General features: G+C 35.3%; 1 protein-coding gene across 3 annotated transcripts; it reads right to left on the bottom strand.

Moving 5' to 3' along the window:
- Positions 1-1776: 1776 nt before the first annotated feature.
- Positions 1777-14409, bottom strand: LOC111384361 (flowering time control protein FPA-like). 3 transcript variants are annotated; one of them, XM_023008636.1, is made up of 6 exons: positions 13879-14408; positions 10549-10794; positions 10151-10270; positions 8852-9807; positions 6574-7921; positions 1777-2128 (listed from the first exon to the last, which is right to left on the bottom strand). In XM_023008636.1, exons 1-5 carry the CDS (start codon positions 14185-14187, stop codon positions 6592-6594), a joined length of 2961 nt encoding a protein of 986 aa, XP_022864404.1. In that variant the 5' UTR covers positions 14188-14408; the 3' UTR covers positions 1777-2128; positions 6574-6591. The 3 variants fall into 3 exon arrangements, with proteins under 3 accessions (XP_022864404.1, XP_022864405.1, XP_022864403.1); XM_023008637.1 differs by lacking the exon at positions 1777-2128 and adding an exon at positions 4408-5297 and having other exon boundaries at positions 13879-14409; XM_023008635.1 differs by lacking the exon at positions 1777-2128 and having other exon boundaries at positions 4408-7921; positions 13879-14409.
- Positions 14410-14829: the final 420 nt, after the last annotated feature.

The raw sequence follows: 14829 nt of genomic DNA, 5'->3' as shown, positions 1-14829 counted from the left end.
AGAGTGCTACCATTAAACATGGTCTATTTTTACCTATCTGATTTTAAGACTGAGAGGTTCTTGATTTGACCTTGTTCGTTGTACTTGTGATTTTTCCTTCAAATCTTGATGATTTCATTATATTGGTGGATAATAACACCAACTTTATGAGTTATTTGTTTGGTTTGAATGGCATTCAAACAATTTTGAAGTATCATTCGATTTTTAGAAGAGGAAAATTTAATTGGATCAATATAATTTTCAAACTCAATTTTTATTGTCGATATACCATATTGAGTTCGAGGGATGGTGTTGAAGATACTAAAATATATATATATATAAAGAATAATCTCTATAATATTTTCTCAATTAAATCATGTAAGATTATTTTCCTTAATAGTTAATTGTTTGATTATCACACAATCTTTTCTTTTAGAGTTATTTATAGTCCTATAAATAAGGTATTCTACTTTACAATTAAAACACAAAATCATATACAAATTATAATATTTTAAAAGCTGAATCTACATGCTTAATCCAAGGATCATAAGTAATTCGACAAATAGAGCCGTCTAACGATTCGAAGTATCGAGACAGATTTTTCGTTAACACCAAATACGACAACAAACTAGGTCCCAAAAGATCTTTTTACGTGAGGCAAATATTGTATTAACACTATCTAGGGATGTCAATCGGACTTGACTTGAAAAAAGCCCAAGCCCATCTGGCTCAAGGCTTGGAGGCATCGAGTCAAGGCTCGGACCGAGCCCCATTTCGAGGAGTTGGCTCGAGCAGAGTCGGCTCGTATTAAAGAAAAAAAGAGGAAAATTCTCTTACGTGTTGATAGTGGATTTACTGCCAGCAGGTAGCTTGATATAGTTAGCTGCCAAATAGGCAGCAAAGAGGTAATATATATATATTTATTTATTTATAGAAAACCAAGCTCGGCCTGGCCCGGCTCGACTCGATTAGGCCCGAGCCAAAAGCTCGAGGAGCCTTAACTTTTTGGCTAAGCTATTTGCTCGAGCCAAAAAAAGCCCACCTTGAAAAAGCTCGAGCCAAGCATAAGCCGAAAATTTTGGCTTGCAAGCCGACTCGTTTGCACACCTGTCACCATCTTACTACTTCACGACAGTTCCAAAAATGAAAAATGACAGTACATTGACAGCCCTAGAATGACTAGTTAGGTGACCGCTCGTAGATGCCATATTTGACTAAAAGGAGGATTACCAAACAAAATAATTGTTTCAAAAGGCACAAAATTTAAGATTGTGACAAAAATAGAGTCGACCTAAATCAACCAATACAACTAAAACGCCGAACATAACACTACGGGTCCGTTTGATAGCGTCGTATTCCATGAAAATGTCATTCGAAGAATTCGTTTTCTACCTTAACTATTTAATACGAAAGTGAAAACGAAGTTCGAATTCCAAGGTATAAACATTTAAAGTATGTTTTTGACCAATTCCATGAATATCAAATTCTTATGATTTTGATGATTTTTTATTTTTTTATACAATTTATATGGAATTAATTTGCTTTTTTCACCTTTGCTATCAAACAGACCTTAAGTTTTAAAGTTTTTATAAATGTTTGAGATATACACAACAAAATATTTGTAATATTCAAAACCTACTCAAAACTGTGTTCACTTATCTTTCATACCCAAATTTATCCTGTTCAAAATTAGAAAAAGAAAATGCTGAATTTAAATTTCCTAAAATTCAAAGTTCAATGCATGGCTGACCATGCAACATTTAAAGCAATGTGAGGCAAAACATCACTCCTCAAACGTTCTTAAAAGGGCATCGAAGGGTTGAGACCACGAAGTAATCGAGCCAATCCGCGATGCAAAATTCTTATTTTCTTCCAGAAATCACTCCAGTTGACATTCAATTTCTTTGTTCCCCATTTAGTACAGTCTAACAAATGACCACTAAGGCTATTTAGTCAATTTTGCAATCCAAGTGGAGTCAATTTGGTTGTCCATATCAGGAGAGAATAAACAAAATTACGAAACTGTCTGAAAAAACAAGGGCCAATTAGGAAATATTAATTGCAGTCTTCGTCGTACTAAAATACTCTTGCCCGTTTATAAATGCGACTGAACTCCCGTTGATGCCTCCCGAATAGACCGGTCACGTACCTACACATTAGGATATTCCTTTTTAGACAAATAATAACGGTTCAATTATTACATTTTTTTTTACTGAGATATAATTTATCATTCGTCCGAAACTTTGAAGCAAGAATAAAACTTTGAAATATGATTTTGAAATTGTAAAGGAATAAGAGAAGAAAATGAAAGAAAAAAGCGTCACGTTTCAAATATCAAGCACGATTATCTTCTGAGAGGAACTAATTATCAATTACTTTATTACTTTTAAGATTCGAGAAAACTTTTCTATTTTATTACTTTTAAGATTCGAGAAAACTTTTCTATTTTATTACTTTTAAGATTCGAGAAAACTTTTCTATTTTATTACTTTTAAGATTCGAGAAAACTTTTCTATTTTATTACTTTTAAGATTCGAGAAAACTTTTCTATTTTATTACTTTTAAGATTCGAGAAAACTTTTCTATTTTATTACTTTTAAGATTCGAGAAAACTTTTCTATTTTATTACTTTTAAGATTCGAGAAAACAACGTGTGCTTTTGCGAACCGGTTATGCATCGTACCATTTATGGAACCGTATTTATGCCTTCAAATACAATTTGTTTCCCCATTTTTAGCAAAATTTATATTATTCTTTCATAAATCCTCTCCTTTCAATCGAGGGCTGGTATAATTTTATAACCATTATGAGGAAATTTATTGATCTGAAAAATAAGTTATATCAAACCAATAAAGAAAGAGTATAAGAAATCGTACAAAACAGAAATCAGACACCAGTAACGCAGGACCTTTCTCGATTTCCATACCAAAAATATGTACCAAACAGTGCAACACACAAGCTTTGATATCCTAAACTGTTACATTTCAAGCTTAAATATTTGTCGAAACTCAACTTGGGTAGTCACAATAGACGAAGCACAAATTATTTCTCCAGATGTACTTATTTATAAGGCAAACTCAAGGAGCTTGTGTGTCCAAGACTTTCAAAAATTCGAACCAACTCTACTTAAAAGTAAATTAGTTGAATATTTTTTCAACTCAGATCTGCATCCTTTTGCATCTCTACTGCCAACCACGAAGTACAAATGGGGCAATTTTTGGTTGTACCCTTTAAAGTTTGAGACCCAAAATCCACCCACTTATAAGTTGGATTTAAGACTAAATTAATTAAAATTCATCTCTAACTGCTGAGAATTTTAAGCTCGAGATTGTGCATACGTAACGAACAAGATCATAAATTTTCAAGGCAGAGTGATACGTTTCCAGACGCATTTTGTTCGTCCCTTCTGTTGTTAGTGTTATGCACGTACAGCACGAAAAATGGGCAAATATTTTGTTATTTTTATAATGTATTAATTACATAATCCTAGCATTTCCCTCCGTGCCACCAGACATCCAACATTTTCCATTTCATTAAGTCGCCAATAGTTCTCAAGATCTCATTATAGTTTGCATACCAACTCATCCATTTTTTTTAATAAAATTCTACTCTAAAACCCACACAACACACGAGTTTTGAGACAACGCTATTCAAGAGAGTACTACATTTTTGGTTTTTTAGTTTAAGAATTCGAGAGGGACACAGCAATCATCTACAAATAGATAGCAAGGCTCATTGAATTTGACTTCATCTACAACTAGATAGTAAGGATCGTTAAATTTGACGACTACATTTGATAGGCAATCACTCTATATTATCAACCCATAATATAAATTATATGTAACAATTTTGAATTGCATTAATCACGAAATCTGAGTGATTATTGTGGGCAAAGGTTAAGCTCGTATTCTCAGAAGGGACATTTATCAAAAACCTGAATTCAAAAGATGTGATTTTGTATCGGCGAACTAAGAGAATATGATCAATTTTTTGATGTAGTTACCAGATTATGGCCCCTGAAGTAGTTACAAAATTTTGCGAAGGAAATTTTGATATGAATTACACTCAGAAAAGTTGCAATTGTTTGATTATCCATTCACACAACGGGGAAGCGAATGGTTAAGTAGATTATGCAATTTCCCACGCAAGGGGGTGATTTCCTGGTTTCTTTAATAACTTGATTATCTTTAAATAATAGTAGTTAGAAACAATGCTTGTAAGGTGTCCTTTTAAAACCAAGGAATACAGACTTGCCTACCGTCCACACCAAGAGCTGGTTTTTACGCACTAAAGACAACTTTCCTTCGACTTGCATGTGTTAAGAATGCCACCAGCATTCATCCCAAGCCAAGATTGAACTCTCCATGAATAAAAAAGCTCGGTTAATTAGTTTTGAGATGGTAAAAGATGGGAATGGATTTTATTTTATTTTTATTTTTCTAGGGAATAACGATTAGAAAAGCCTGATTTGTTGACCAAGAACACAACCTCCACCTGTATTTGCTAGTCAGGTATAAATCACCGAGTATTAGCTTGTCAATAACTTCCCAGATCAATGATCTTCAGATATATAATGAATTCACCCTATTGTATTGTAAGTATCTTGGTTTGTATATTTCAACGGAATCTTGTAGTATATTACTTGGTTATACCTTGATCACATTTGGACTATTCACGTAGAACGAATTTAAAATTATTTGAGCAAATTCTCGACCTTTTGGGGTGAAAATGTATGTAAAGCACAATTATAAATTTAAGTTACAAACTGAATAGAGGCTAATAAAGCTCACCTAAGAATAACTAATTGCAAGAAAATGTAGGATAATACTCACAAAAATGAAGCAGCATACCGAATATGCAGCTGTCATATTTTTTATATTAGTGGAAGGGAAGTAACAAAGTATATTTTCAAGAAAATAAACTAGTGTGCAGTTCGAATGAATTATCACAAATATAGAGATGATTAACATAACACTTCAATGATAAGTATTATGCATAGTCAAATAAGCAAATCGAAACATTAGGTAACTCTTAAGAAACATAACCTCATCCTACAAATGTCCATACCCCAAAAATCACCCCTTTAGAGCAGTCCTCGGAAGCTCTTCACATACTAACATATTAATGCTGTCCCAATGCCTAAAAACAATCACTCCAAAACACTACTGCAGCCTACAAGGACTTAATCCATTAAGTTACACCTAATTCAGTAATCAGGATCTTAAGAACAGAAACTGCTTAGCAGTGGATGATTCGATTCTAAGTCTTACAAACTAATACTAGTATTCAATTTCTAATGGTCGTCCCAGCATGTTAGCCTGTCAAATGAGATGGGCATTGTCATGGAAGCAAAAAATTTATTCCCAAAGATACACATGCACCAGGCAGGCACATCCATGCGTCATCAGAGTCCACATCCCATGGAAAATAAGGAAAAAATACAGATTGTTCAGAGCTCAATGAATTCTTAACCAATCAATCCTCAGAACATTCACATGCTGATGTAATAAACTAGATCTATGTCATATCAACATTGTTGAATGATACACACGTGATCTGTAAATAGAATATCACATGCGCAATATATTATCCATATGACAGACACTGCCTCCATGAAAGTTAATCGCTGGTCTTCTCCAAACAATGGAGATGTAAAGCAGCAAGTCCACTAGACAATAGACAGGATGATTGCATATATTCACATGCACATCCCCGAGAATGCCATGGTTAGCTTACAGCAAATTGTGCAAGTTCCACTTCTAGATAATTTAAGACACTTTTGTGCACACATTGAATTGACGCCTGATCATTAAGGATGAAAAGTAGTTTTAATAAATAGCCAGTTAAAGAGTGTTAGACCCACAAATGAAGGAATGCTGGGAGAACCAGAATCGTAACATTATTTGCCTAATGAATTATGGAAACCAAGACATTACTTCTAGCCTTCTGACCATTTCGTCCAGCTAACATCCTATCTTCACTTAGATTGAACTACTAAATTCGTAAGACCTATAAAAGGTGTTGCAAATTCAACTAATCACCTCGCTATTCAAAACTCCAAAGGTGTTTCATATTCAACTAATCACCTCGCTATTCAAAACTCCAAAGAACAATGTTCAGCTCAACATTCGATCACTAGTGGCCATCCTCACAACACAAAAGGAGGCATTACAACCCCCAGAAATTGGGACTCTTTGAATTTCAAAAGAACTTTCTGACTCTCTCGAAAACACCAAAGCAATATTGTTAGATACCATAAACATACCTTCCACTGATTCAGAAATTTAGATATTACTCTTTTGTTATGAATCAACTCACCCTCCCCACACCCTGTTTTAGACCACCAAAACAGAATGTTAAACGTCTCAGAAAACTTTAGCGACCTTGTAGAAAATTTGTCAAAAGTATTCATATTACCATTCTAGCCCCTCTATTCTATTAAAATCTATCAAACACCCAAATAATAGAGCATGGAAGATGAAGAAGAAACAACAAATAATGATCATGGCAGATGTGCAATTTACGCAAGTAATTTATCAGAAACATTGCCATAATTTAGCAAAATAGCAAACTAACCAAAGAAAGTGCACTTACCTGATGAAGAATATCTTCTTATTGACTCCCTGCACCTGGCCCAGCTTGATTACCTGGTTGCTGGTGTATCCGAGCAAGAAGATTGGCTGCAAATAACAATGTTGACTTGTAGCGCTCATTTTTATCGGCCTCAGATTCAGCGCTTCCCTGAGCCACTGCATAAGGAGCAGACTGAAGCTGCTGACCTTGATTTGTGTGCTCGAATTGAGAAGCTTGTGGCATGAAATGCGGCTGGGAAACACCAGCGTCCTGAACCTGATTGGATAATGGAATGGGATACATATGTTGCTGAATTGTTGAAGTATTATACAACCTTAACGCATCAGTTCCATGATCCACCCTGTGGCCTATCAAAGCATCCTGAGAACTTCCTGGTTGATACTGTAGATCAACATCCGGTACCCCAACTGATCCACTTTGAGAAGGATGGACAGAGACCAATGGTCTAGATGCAACAGTCCCTTGAGGTGGCAAACTCATGTTGCCACCATGGATTTGGCCATAATCTGTGGCCCCTTGATGAAAAGGGTTTTGCATATTTGATACTACAGATGCAGATTGTGCTTGAGGGAGTTGCGAGTGGCTGGTGAATTGGCTACCCAGCTGTTGCATAAGACGACCTGTTTGCTCCAAAGACTGATGTTCGTGTGTCCAATGTGCCATCTCAGTATCATGAACAGCAACAACTTTTGATGTAGACCCATCTTGCTTAGAGGATGTTACAGGTAATGGTGCAATTTCTGAATAAGAACTACTATTGGCAGGTAGAAAAGATGCAAGAGTAGCAATAAGTTCGGGTGTCAAAGATACTCCAGCTGGGGATGCTGCTGCAGCATTCATTGGCGGAACAGATCGTGCAGGAAAAGAATTACTTGTCAACAGAACAGATGTATTTGCAGGAACTTCTGAATCTTCATTAAAACCCTTAGGATAGTCCTTCTCAACAACCTTTTTCTCCTGGGGCATCATCGTATATCCAGTGTGCAAGGAAGTCGGTTCTTGTGAATCCATATATGGAGGCTGAAGCACCTGGGTGTTAATGGACGATATACCCGGTTCAACTTGAGGAAATTTTAATACTACTCCATAAAGACGTTTAGGGCCAGCGACTTTAAGAACATTAGAAAGGAAATCAGATGGAGGCACTAAAAACAAAGTGGTGCCATCATCAAATTTTGCAACACCTGCCCTGTCTTTGGAGCCCAGATATCTCAGAAACTCCGTATACGATGCAAAATCTTCTTCGCTATCGGGCAAGAAGAACACTATGTTAAATCCAATTGCATCATCATAGTGTTTACTTAGCATATCCAATCCAGTCCTTGCAGAGCAATTAATCACTTCAGGACTGCAAAACCAAAAAATATATATAAAACTAGATTCGAACATCAACATTCGATACAATACCTTACCAAATACAGAAAAGTTTGTTTTTATTTGTGTAAATACTAAGCCCCTGTTTGTTACTGATTAAAATCTAGATTTTAATTTAAGTCAAAGTCAACTACAACTTTTCAACTACACATTTCATCAACTTCTATCAAATCTACAAAAAATCTGATTTTAATCCCCCATCAAACAAAGGCCAGATAAAAAATATATGTGTAAAAACTAACTAACTATATATATATATATATATATAAAAGTTTGTTTTTATTTGAGTAAATACTAAGTCCCTGTTTGTTACTGATTAAAATCTAGATTTTTATTTAAGTCAAAGTCAACCACAACTTTTCAACTACACATTTCATCAACTTCTATCAAATCTACAAAAAATCTGATTTTAATCCCCCATCAAACAAAGGCCAGATAAATATATGTGTGTAAAAACTAACTAACTAACTAACTATATATGTATGTGTATATATATATATATATATTTGTTCAAAAGTGTGTAAGCATTTCCAAAGAACGAAAAGAACAATATAGATGTATCTTCAAAAGAACAACATATAAGAGTTTTAGTAGTTGTAAATAAAACCTTTAAAATTACAATATCTCAAGAAAACTAATATGATTGCTCAAGGAAACAACAAACTCGGAGGGCAGTACTTTTAGATGGATGATAAGAGTCAACATATCTAATAAACATAAACAGAATCTAAGACTCGGAAAACTGAGAGTGAGGGATGAATCAGATTTTTAGACATATTAGTCAAAAATAAAAACTTTAAAAAACTATCTGTATTTCACTTTAAAGTTAAATGATGCAATCCTATCTTCTAAAGGAAAACTACCTTTATCAAGAATTTATGAACTCAAGCAAAACCATACTTACATCTTAGAACCAACCCATTCTCCTATAGGAACACAGCGAGCATGACAGACAGGTGATCCACCCTTCGCAATTATTCCACGCCATATGTAATCACTCTCAGTATGGCGCTGTCCAAGTCCACTCGTTGTGACCCTTACTGAAGAACCAGATGCTCCGCCAGCACTGAGTTTACCCATCACATATTGATCATCCGACCCTCCTCGTTCTGTTCTTTTAAGAGGAAAAGAAGCATCATAAGCTGGGAGAGGGACATCAACCCTTGATCTTTTCGATTCTCTTTGAAGCTGACTAGCATCAAACACGTCCCATGAATCAGAAGTAGATCTATTTGATGGTTTTAAAACTGCTGAAGGAGAAGGGACAAACGCAGGTGTGGGAGACAATCTTCTCCAATTTGGTCCCCCAGACAAAGCATGGGGACTAGGGTTCTGCAATTTATGCAAATCCGCCATGTCAACAAACTCTGGATGTGTAAGAGCAGGCTCAAAGGTAGTGTGAAGACCCAAGGGCCTCGTATATATATCAGGTCCACGAATTCCGAGGGATCCTAGATGTCCAGGATTGTTATTGGCTAAGATTGGGAGGTTGTGTCGAAGAACGTCCATCTGAACAGGTGGAAATGGAAGGTCCTGAACATGCTTTTTCATTCCAGGATAATGACTGGTGTAACTTTTTCCGGGCAATGGTTCACTTCGTGAATACTCAATTGAAATCCTGGGATCATTGAAGAGCTTGCCTTCTAATCCCTCTTTTGCACGTCTAGCTTCTTCAACGCTTCTAAATGCGACAAAGGCACAGTGCCTCTCAGGGAGTATCTTTATCCACTCAATCTCCCCAAATAGTATCATGGCATTGTGAAGCATTTCTTCTTCAAGAATAACAGAAGGCGGGTGACTTACCCATAGGACTTTAGTAAGTTGTAAGTCTCCTTGTCGAGCACCTGGAGAAAGGAATTGCTGCAACAAATACAAGAACAGTTGTTTAAAGATATCAAGAAGAATAATCAAACTGGAGATGTTATGATAATAACAAGGATGTCAGGAGGTGTTAACATGAGATCTACATGGGCATTTCCAACTAAAATAAGAACCAGCTGCACTTTGGATATTTCTAACTGGAAAAAATCCTAACATCTATATGGATCGCCCAAACGTATACGTACTTGCAGCCAAGAGCAACTAGTAGCAGGAGAGGATATCCATTGCTCATCTTCTCATTAATTAAAATAGATCTCAAGTGAGATAACCAGAGATGCAAAATTCTCAAAATAAAATTAACATCAATGGAGTTATAGATTACATGTTCCGTCATGGACCCAATTAGGTTGGGGTCAGTGTAGTTTTGCATGGAATCTTGTGCCATCCACGGCCCCATGTTCCTGCCAGGGAATGTGCCTTCTCTTACATCTGAACTCGGCTCCTGTAAGACTCAGAAATTAACAATAATTTATATCAGGAGAAAAGCAAAATAAACCAGGTAACATGAACTCCTACAAGCATAAAGACAGCAGAGAGATATTAAAGAGAAGATCACAAGAAGATCAAAACTTTAAAACTATCCAGTGTGGAGAAAATGTGTAAATAAAGGACTCCAACCATCCCAATAGCCAGAATTTACTGGATCATTCCTTGTGCAAGTAATCATTAGATTTAGTTAATGAATATTTACAGAACATATCTGCAGAGGTAGCAACTTACTCTTCTAGAAGAATGTGACCTAAGAAAATCCACACGAATCTGATCACCGCCGATTTGTTTCCCATTCATACTTTTCAATGCTTGAGAAGCATCTTCCAATCGGATATAATTAACATATGCCGTGCTTCGGTCCCTGAGAAACTTAAACTCCTGTATTTTACCAAATCTTGAGAACTCCTTCTCCAGTTCTTCTTTAGAGACAGATTGGCTGATACCAGCCACCCACAAACTCTTGCATGGTTTAGCCTGCAAATAATATGCATAAAGATTCCAAAGAAAATGGAAGTTATACCAATGAAAAACAGAAAATATCAAGGTTAATGAAATAACTAACAAATATCAACAGATTTTCGAAAGATTTTATGCAACATCTTTCCAAAAACAAAAGAATCATAGAAGATGAAATTTCAGAAGTGCTTAGTCAAGGCACTTTCCATCCGTACAGTTGGAGAATTTTTTCACTTACCTAACCCAAAAAGAATACAATTAAATAAAGCCAACAGTTCAAGCAACAGTAAAACATCAGAGCAAGAGGAAATAACTGTTCAAACCGAGAGAAGCTTGCTCGAAAAGTTGGTATAAGTTTCTCTCTCCTAAAATACAATGTAGAGACCATGATACCCTCAAGGGAGTTAAGTCTAACAAGATTGAGAACTATGAAAAAGCAAAGCAAAAATATCTGTAAGCAACAATATAAAATGCATCTAAACATACAATTGGAAGCGGATAGACAGGTTTATGCAGCATTTGGCACGATAGTAGGATAGACTGAAGAAGTCAAGCAACCATTTCATTAATATACACATGGCGGCCGACTTCTAAAAGTCCATTTGAGGAGCTAGCTCAATGAGTTTCTCAGTTCCATTTCTTTTAAAAAAAAAAAAAAAAAAATCATTTGGATAGTATCAAATATAAACATTAATCATTTTGGAAGTTTATTTGAAAGGGACACCAAAAGCTCCCCTCATCTTGTTAACACATAAAGATGTCACGAAATATAATCCATCAACTATCACTGTAGCACTGATATTATTAACCATCCTGCTTTGGCATTATTCTCAGGAACTTGTTTATGCACTTCATAAGTGCTTCGAATCATTGCTATTTGACTCGGACCTGATATCTACTTTTTCTTTTTCTTTTTTTTCTTTTTTTCAATTAAAAAACCTCTTGTATCAATATCAAAGAAATGAATGAGGTAAAGTAAAATGAAGTGCTGGCAGACATATAGACCTATTCGAGCACCTGTGTTCAAATCATACACTTTGTATACTGTGTAAGTTGATGATCTAACTAAAAATGAATGACATAAAGCAGCTAGAAGTTGCGAATTGGAAAAGATAGGCAAGATAACTTCAGAAACTGTATATGTGCTCCTCGCACAGTTCAAGCATATCTAAAATATTAAAGCAAGAATTGACTTCGAGAAAAGGAGGATGACATCAATTTTGGAAATGGTAAAGTTCCTTTGGTAGTCAAACCCTTTTATTTTTTACTATTTAAATGTCATTTGCATATCCAAAAAGGTAATTCTGGCTTCATAGCATTGGCAATAGCTTCTAGAGTGAGGATAGCAAATAATACAGCATTCAGAGCTTCTCTTACACATTCTTCTACCTATTGACAGCAGTTCAAGGAATACAAATCTGAGTTGTGGAGAAACTACTTATAACTATAAATGAATTTCAAAAGCATTATATTCTTCCCAGGTCTACACAGTGAAAAAATTTCTTTTAAATAATAGCATTTGATCTTGTCATTCAATAGTGCCATCTCAAGTTTTCCAGAGTAAACATTGAGGCCAAGTTCTCTTGTCATCTCTTCACTAAGAAGTAAATAATGAGTCTCAAAGAAGTTCAAAAAATTTCAATAAAAAAAACTCCCTATTTGGTTTTTGGTGCCTGTCCAACCCTCAGTGTCCTCAAATTGTAAAACAAATCTGTAAGGTCTGTGAAAAACTTACACTAATCAGCACACAAGCTTTATTTCCAGAACCTTCCTCATTTATTACTATAGAATACTTAATATACCACTCAAGCTATTAGTCAGTCTCCTAACATAATCTTCAAAACTTAAGCTGGCAATTCCTTAATGTGCCGGGTGCTTTCTTAGAAGAGAATATATCAAATGGTTCAAATGTCCAACTCAAATGGCTTACTTGTTAATGCATCCGATTGACAACATGTTTCTGACATATTTTCAGTCATTTTCTACTATTTTCTGCAATATGTTAAACCGCAGGATTATTTCAAACATTCATTATGTGAAGATTAATTTTGAAATCAACACTGCAAAACCTATAAAAATTCATGTACAGCCTTCTCTCACTGAGAGACGGGGAAGTTTAGAAGAATTACTACATTATGTCCAGTTTTTCTTTCAATTGGAACATTAGACATTCAATCGTTTAAACAAGACCTGGTCTAAAGTGCACCTTTTTTCGAAACATCAACGCCATTGTACAAAGACAAGTACATTTCAAGCCTATAACACCTATCCTGAGGAAACATGTAATAGTTATTGCCTGTCCAATCCAGATACATTGTTTACGGGATCACAAAAGCAATATAGACCGGTTTTAAATTTTAAGCAGCTAAAATGTTATGATTTGAACTTGTGCATCTTGTGTTTCTGAAATTTAATCAAGTATTGTAAGAAAATAATTATAACTTTCAGCTACGGAAAGTAATACCAGTGTTCTGCCAGGAAATTTGTATCTGATATGTGTGACCAAGAGACAAAGATCTAAAAATGTTTACATTTAGTAATATTACCTCCAAAAGGTGATTTGAAAAGAAGAAAATATTGACTCCTGAAAATCAATTATAAACCATTTAACCTCGTTACATTTTTTTTAAAAGCATAGTCTCTATTTCTAATTCGGTAGTACAACTAACAGAATCTTAAATCTTATAAAGTTGTCCTCGCAAATTTTTGGAAAGCGAAGATTCTTTTTGTTGTGTAAAATTTTGGAAATTGTTGAAATTATTCTGATTTTAAGCAAAAATTATACATCTAAATTATACAAATTTTTATTGAAACTCTCATCAACAATTTCAACAACTTTCCATTTTCGCCAAAAAAACATTAAGAATAACCAAGTTCACGAAAAATTCCTCATTTTTACAGCCTTGTTTACTCCGCTGTCGTTGCCCAAAATTATAAGCAAAAAATAAAAAACCAATACATTCACATTAAACCCTAGAGAAACAAAATTTATACAAAATAAAACCAACAATCTATCAAACAAAACCAGTAAAAATTCTATTCAAATCGAACCAATAAAAACGCAAAGGATCTAAAACACGATAAAAACAATTGAATACATACCGATTTAGCGAACTCGATTTTCAACGGGATACCACGGAGGACGTATCCTTGTAGGCGCTGTTTAGCAGCTTTGGCAGCCTCGATGTCCTTGAAGTACAGAAAGGCGTAGTTCCGGCCGGGGTACAGAGTCAGGCTATCTATTTTTCCGTGCTTTTCGAAAAGCGTTTTCAACTCCGACTCGGACACTTCACCTGAAACGTTTCCAATCCATAAATTATTCGACGGAGGGTTCCCCTGCCCCGGATCTGCTGTTGAAGCGGAAGAGACATTAAAATTGACCGGGCTATGGCCAGTTTTGATCGAAGCCATTAATTAATCGAAAGATTTAACGAGATATGAGGATTCTAAACAAGGAAAATGAAGTTCTGTAATTGATTTGAGAGAGGGGGCAGAGAGGATGAAAAGTAAGGGATTAATTGAAATGCACAGAGCGAGAGAGTCCAGAGGAAGGGTTTTCGATGAGAAGATTGGGTGGCGTCGGTGGGTGGGAGACAGAAGGCTCTGACCATGGATAACGGTCCTTGATTTTAAGGTTAATATCGATTTCGTCCTCACGTCTTTTCTTGATGGAGATCTCAATTTTGAGAAAAATTGCAGCTAAAGTCCCAATTTTTACTTTATTTTGTAGTTTTGCCTAATTATATCAGGGCTTAGGGCCGTGGTAAGAGTAAGCAGTTTTTACTCGGAACCACTCGATCGAATTGAATCGAACCATAAAAGACAAGCTTTTATTCTAGCATAGAGTCAATTTTTTATTAGGCTTCAGAAATATATATATATCGATCGAACCGAATCGGACCGAACCATATAAGAGAAGCTTTTATTCTAGCTATAGAGTCATTTTTTAATTAGGTTTCAGAAATATATGTACCCATATTTGATCTCCATTTCTAAAAATTCATTTTTCTCAAAATTTATTTTCAACTACACATTCTTTTAATAAAATAATTT

The sequence above is a fragment of the Olea europaea genome, unplaced genomic scaffold, assembly GCF_002742605.1.
Source record: "Olea europaea var. sylvestris unplaced genomic scaffold, O_europaea_v1 scaffold290, whole genome shotgun sequence".
Lineage (NCBI taxonomy): Eukaryota > Viridiplantae > Streptophyta > Magnoliopsida > Lamiales > Oleaceae > Olea > Olea europaea.
This window is presented reverse-complemented; position numbering and strand designations above follow the sequence as displayed.

Excerpts from the sequence above, each read along its gene's own strand:
- LOC111384361 (XM_023008635.1), bottom strand. The coding sequence starts at position 14,187 with ATGGCTTCGATCAAAACTGGCCATAGCCCGGTCAATTTTAATGTCTCT. Across the intron at positions 10,795-13,878 it reads AAATCGAGTTCGCTAAATCG|GCTAAACCATGCAAGAGTTT; the intron begins GTATGTATTCAA and ends TATTATTTGCAG. Across the intron at positions 7,922-8,851 it reads GAATGGGTTGGTTCTAAGAT|TCCTGAAGTGATTAATTGCT; the intron begins GTAAGTATGGTT and ends TTGGTTTTGCAG.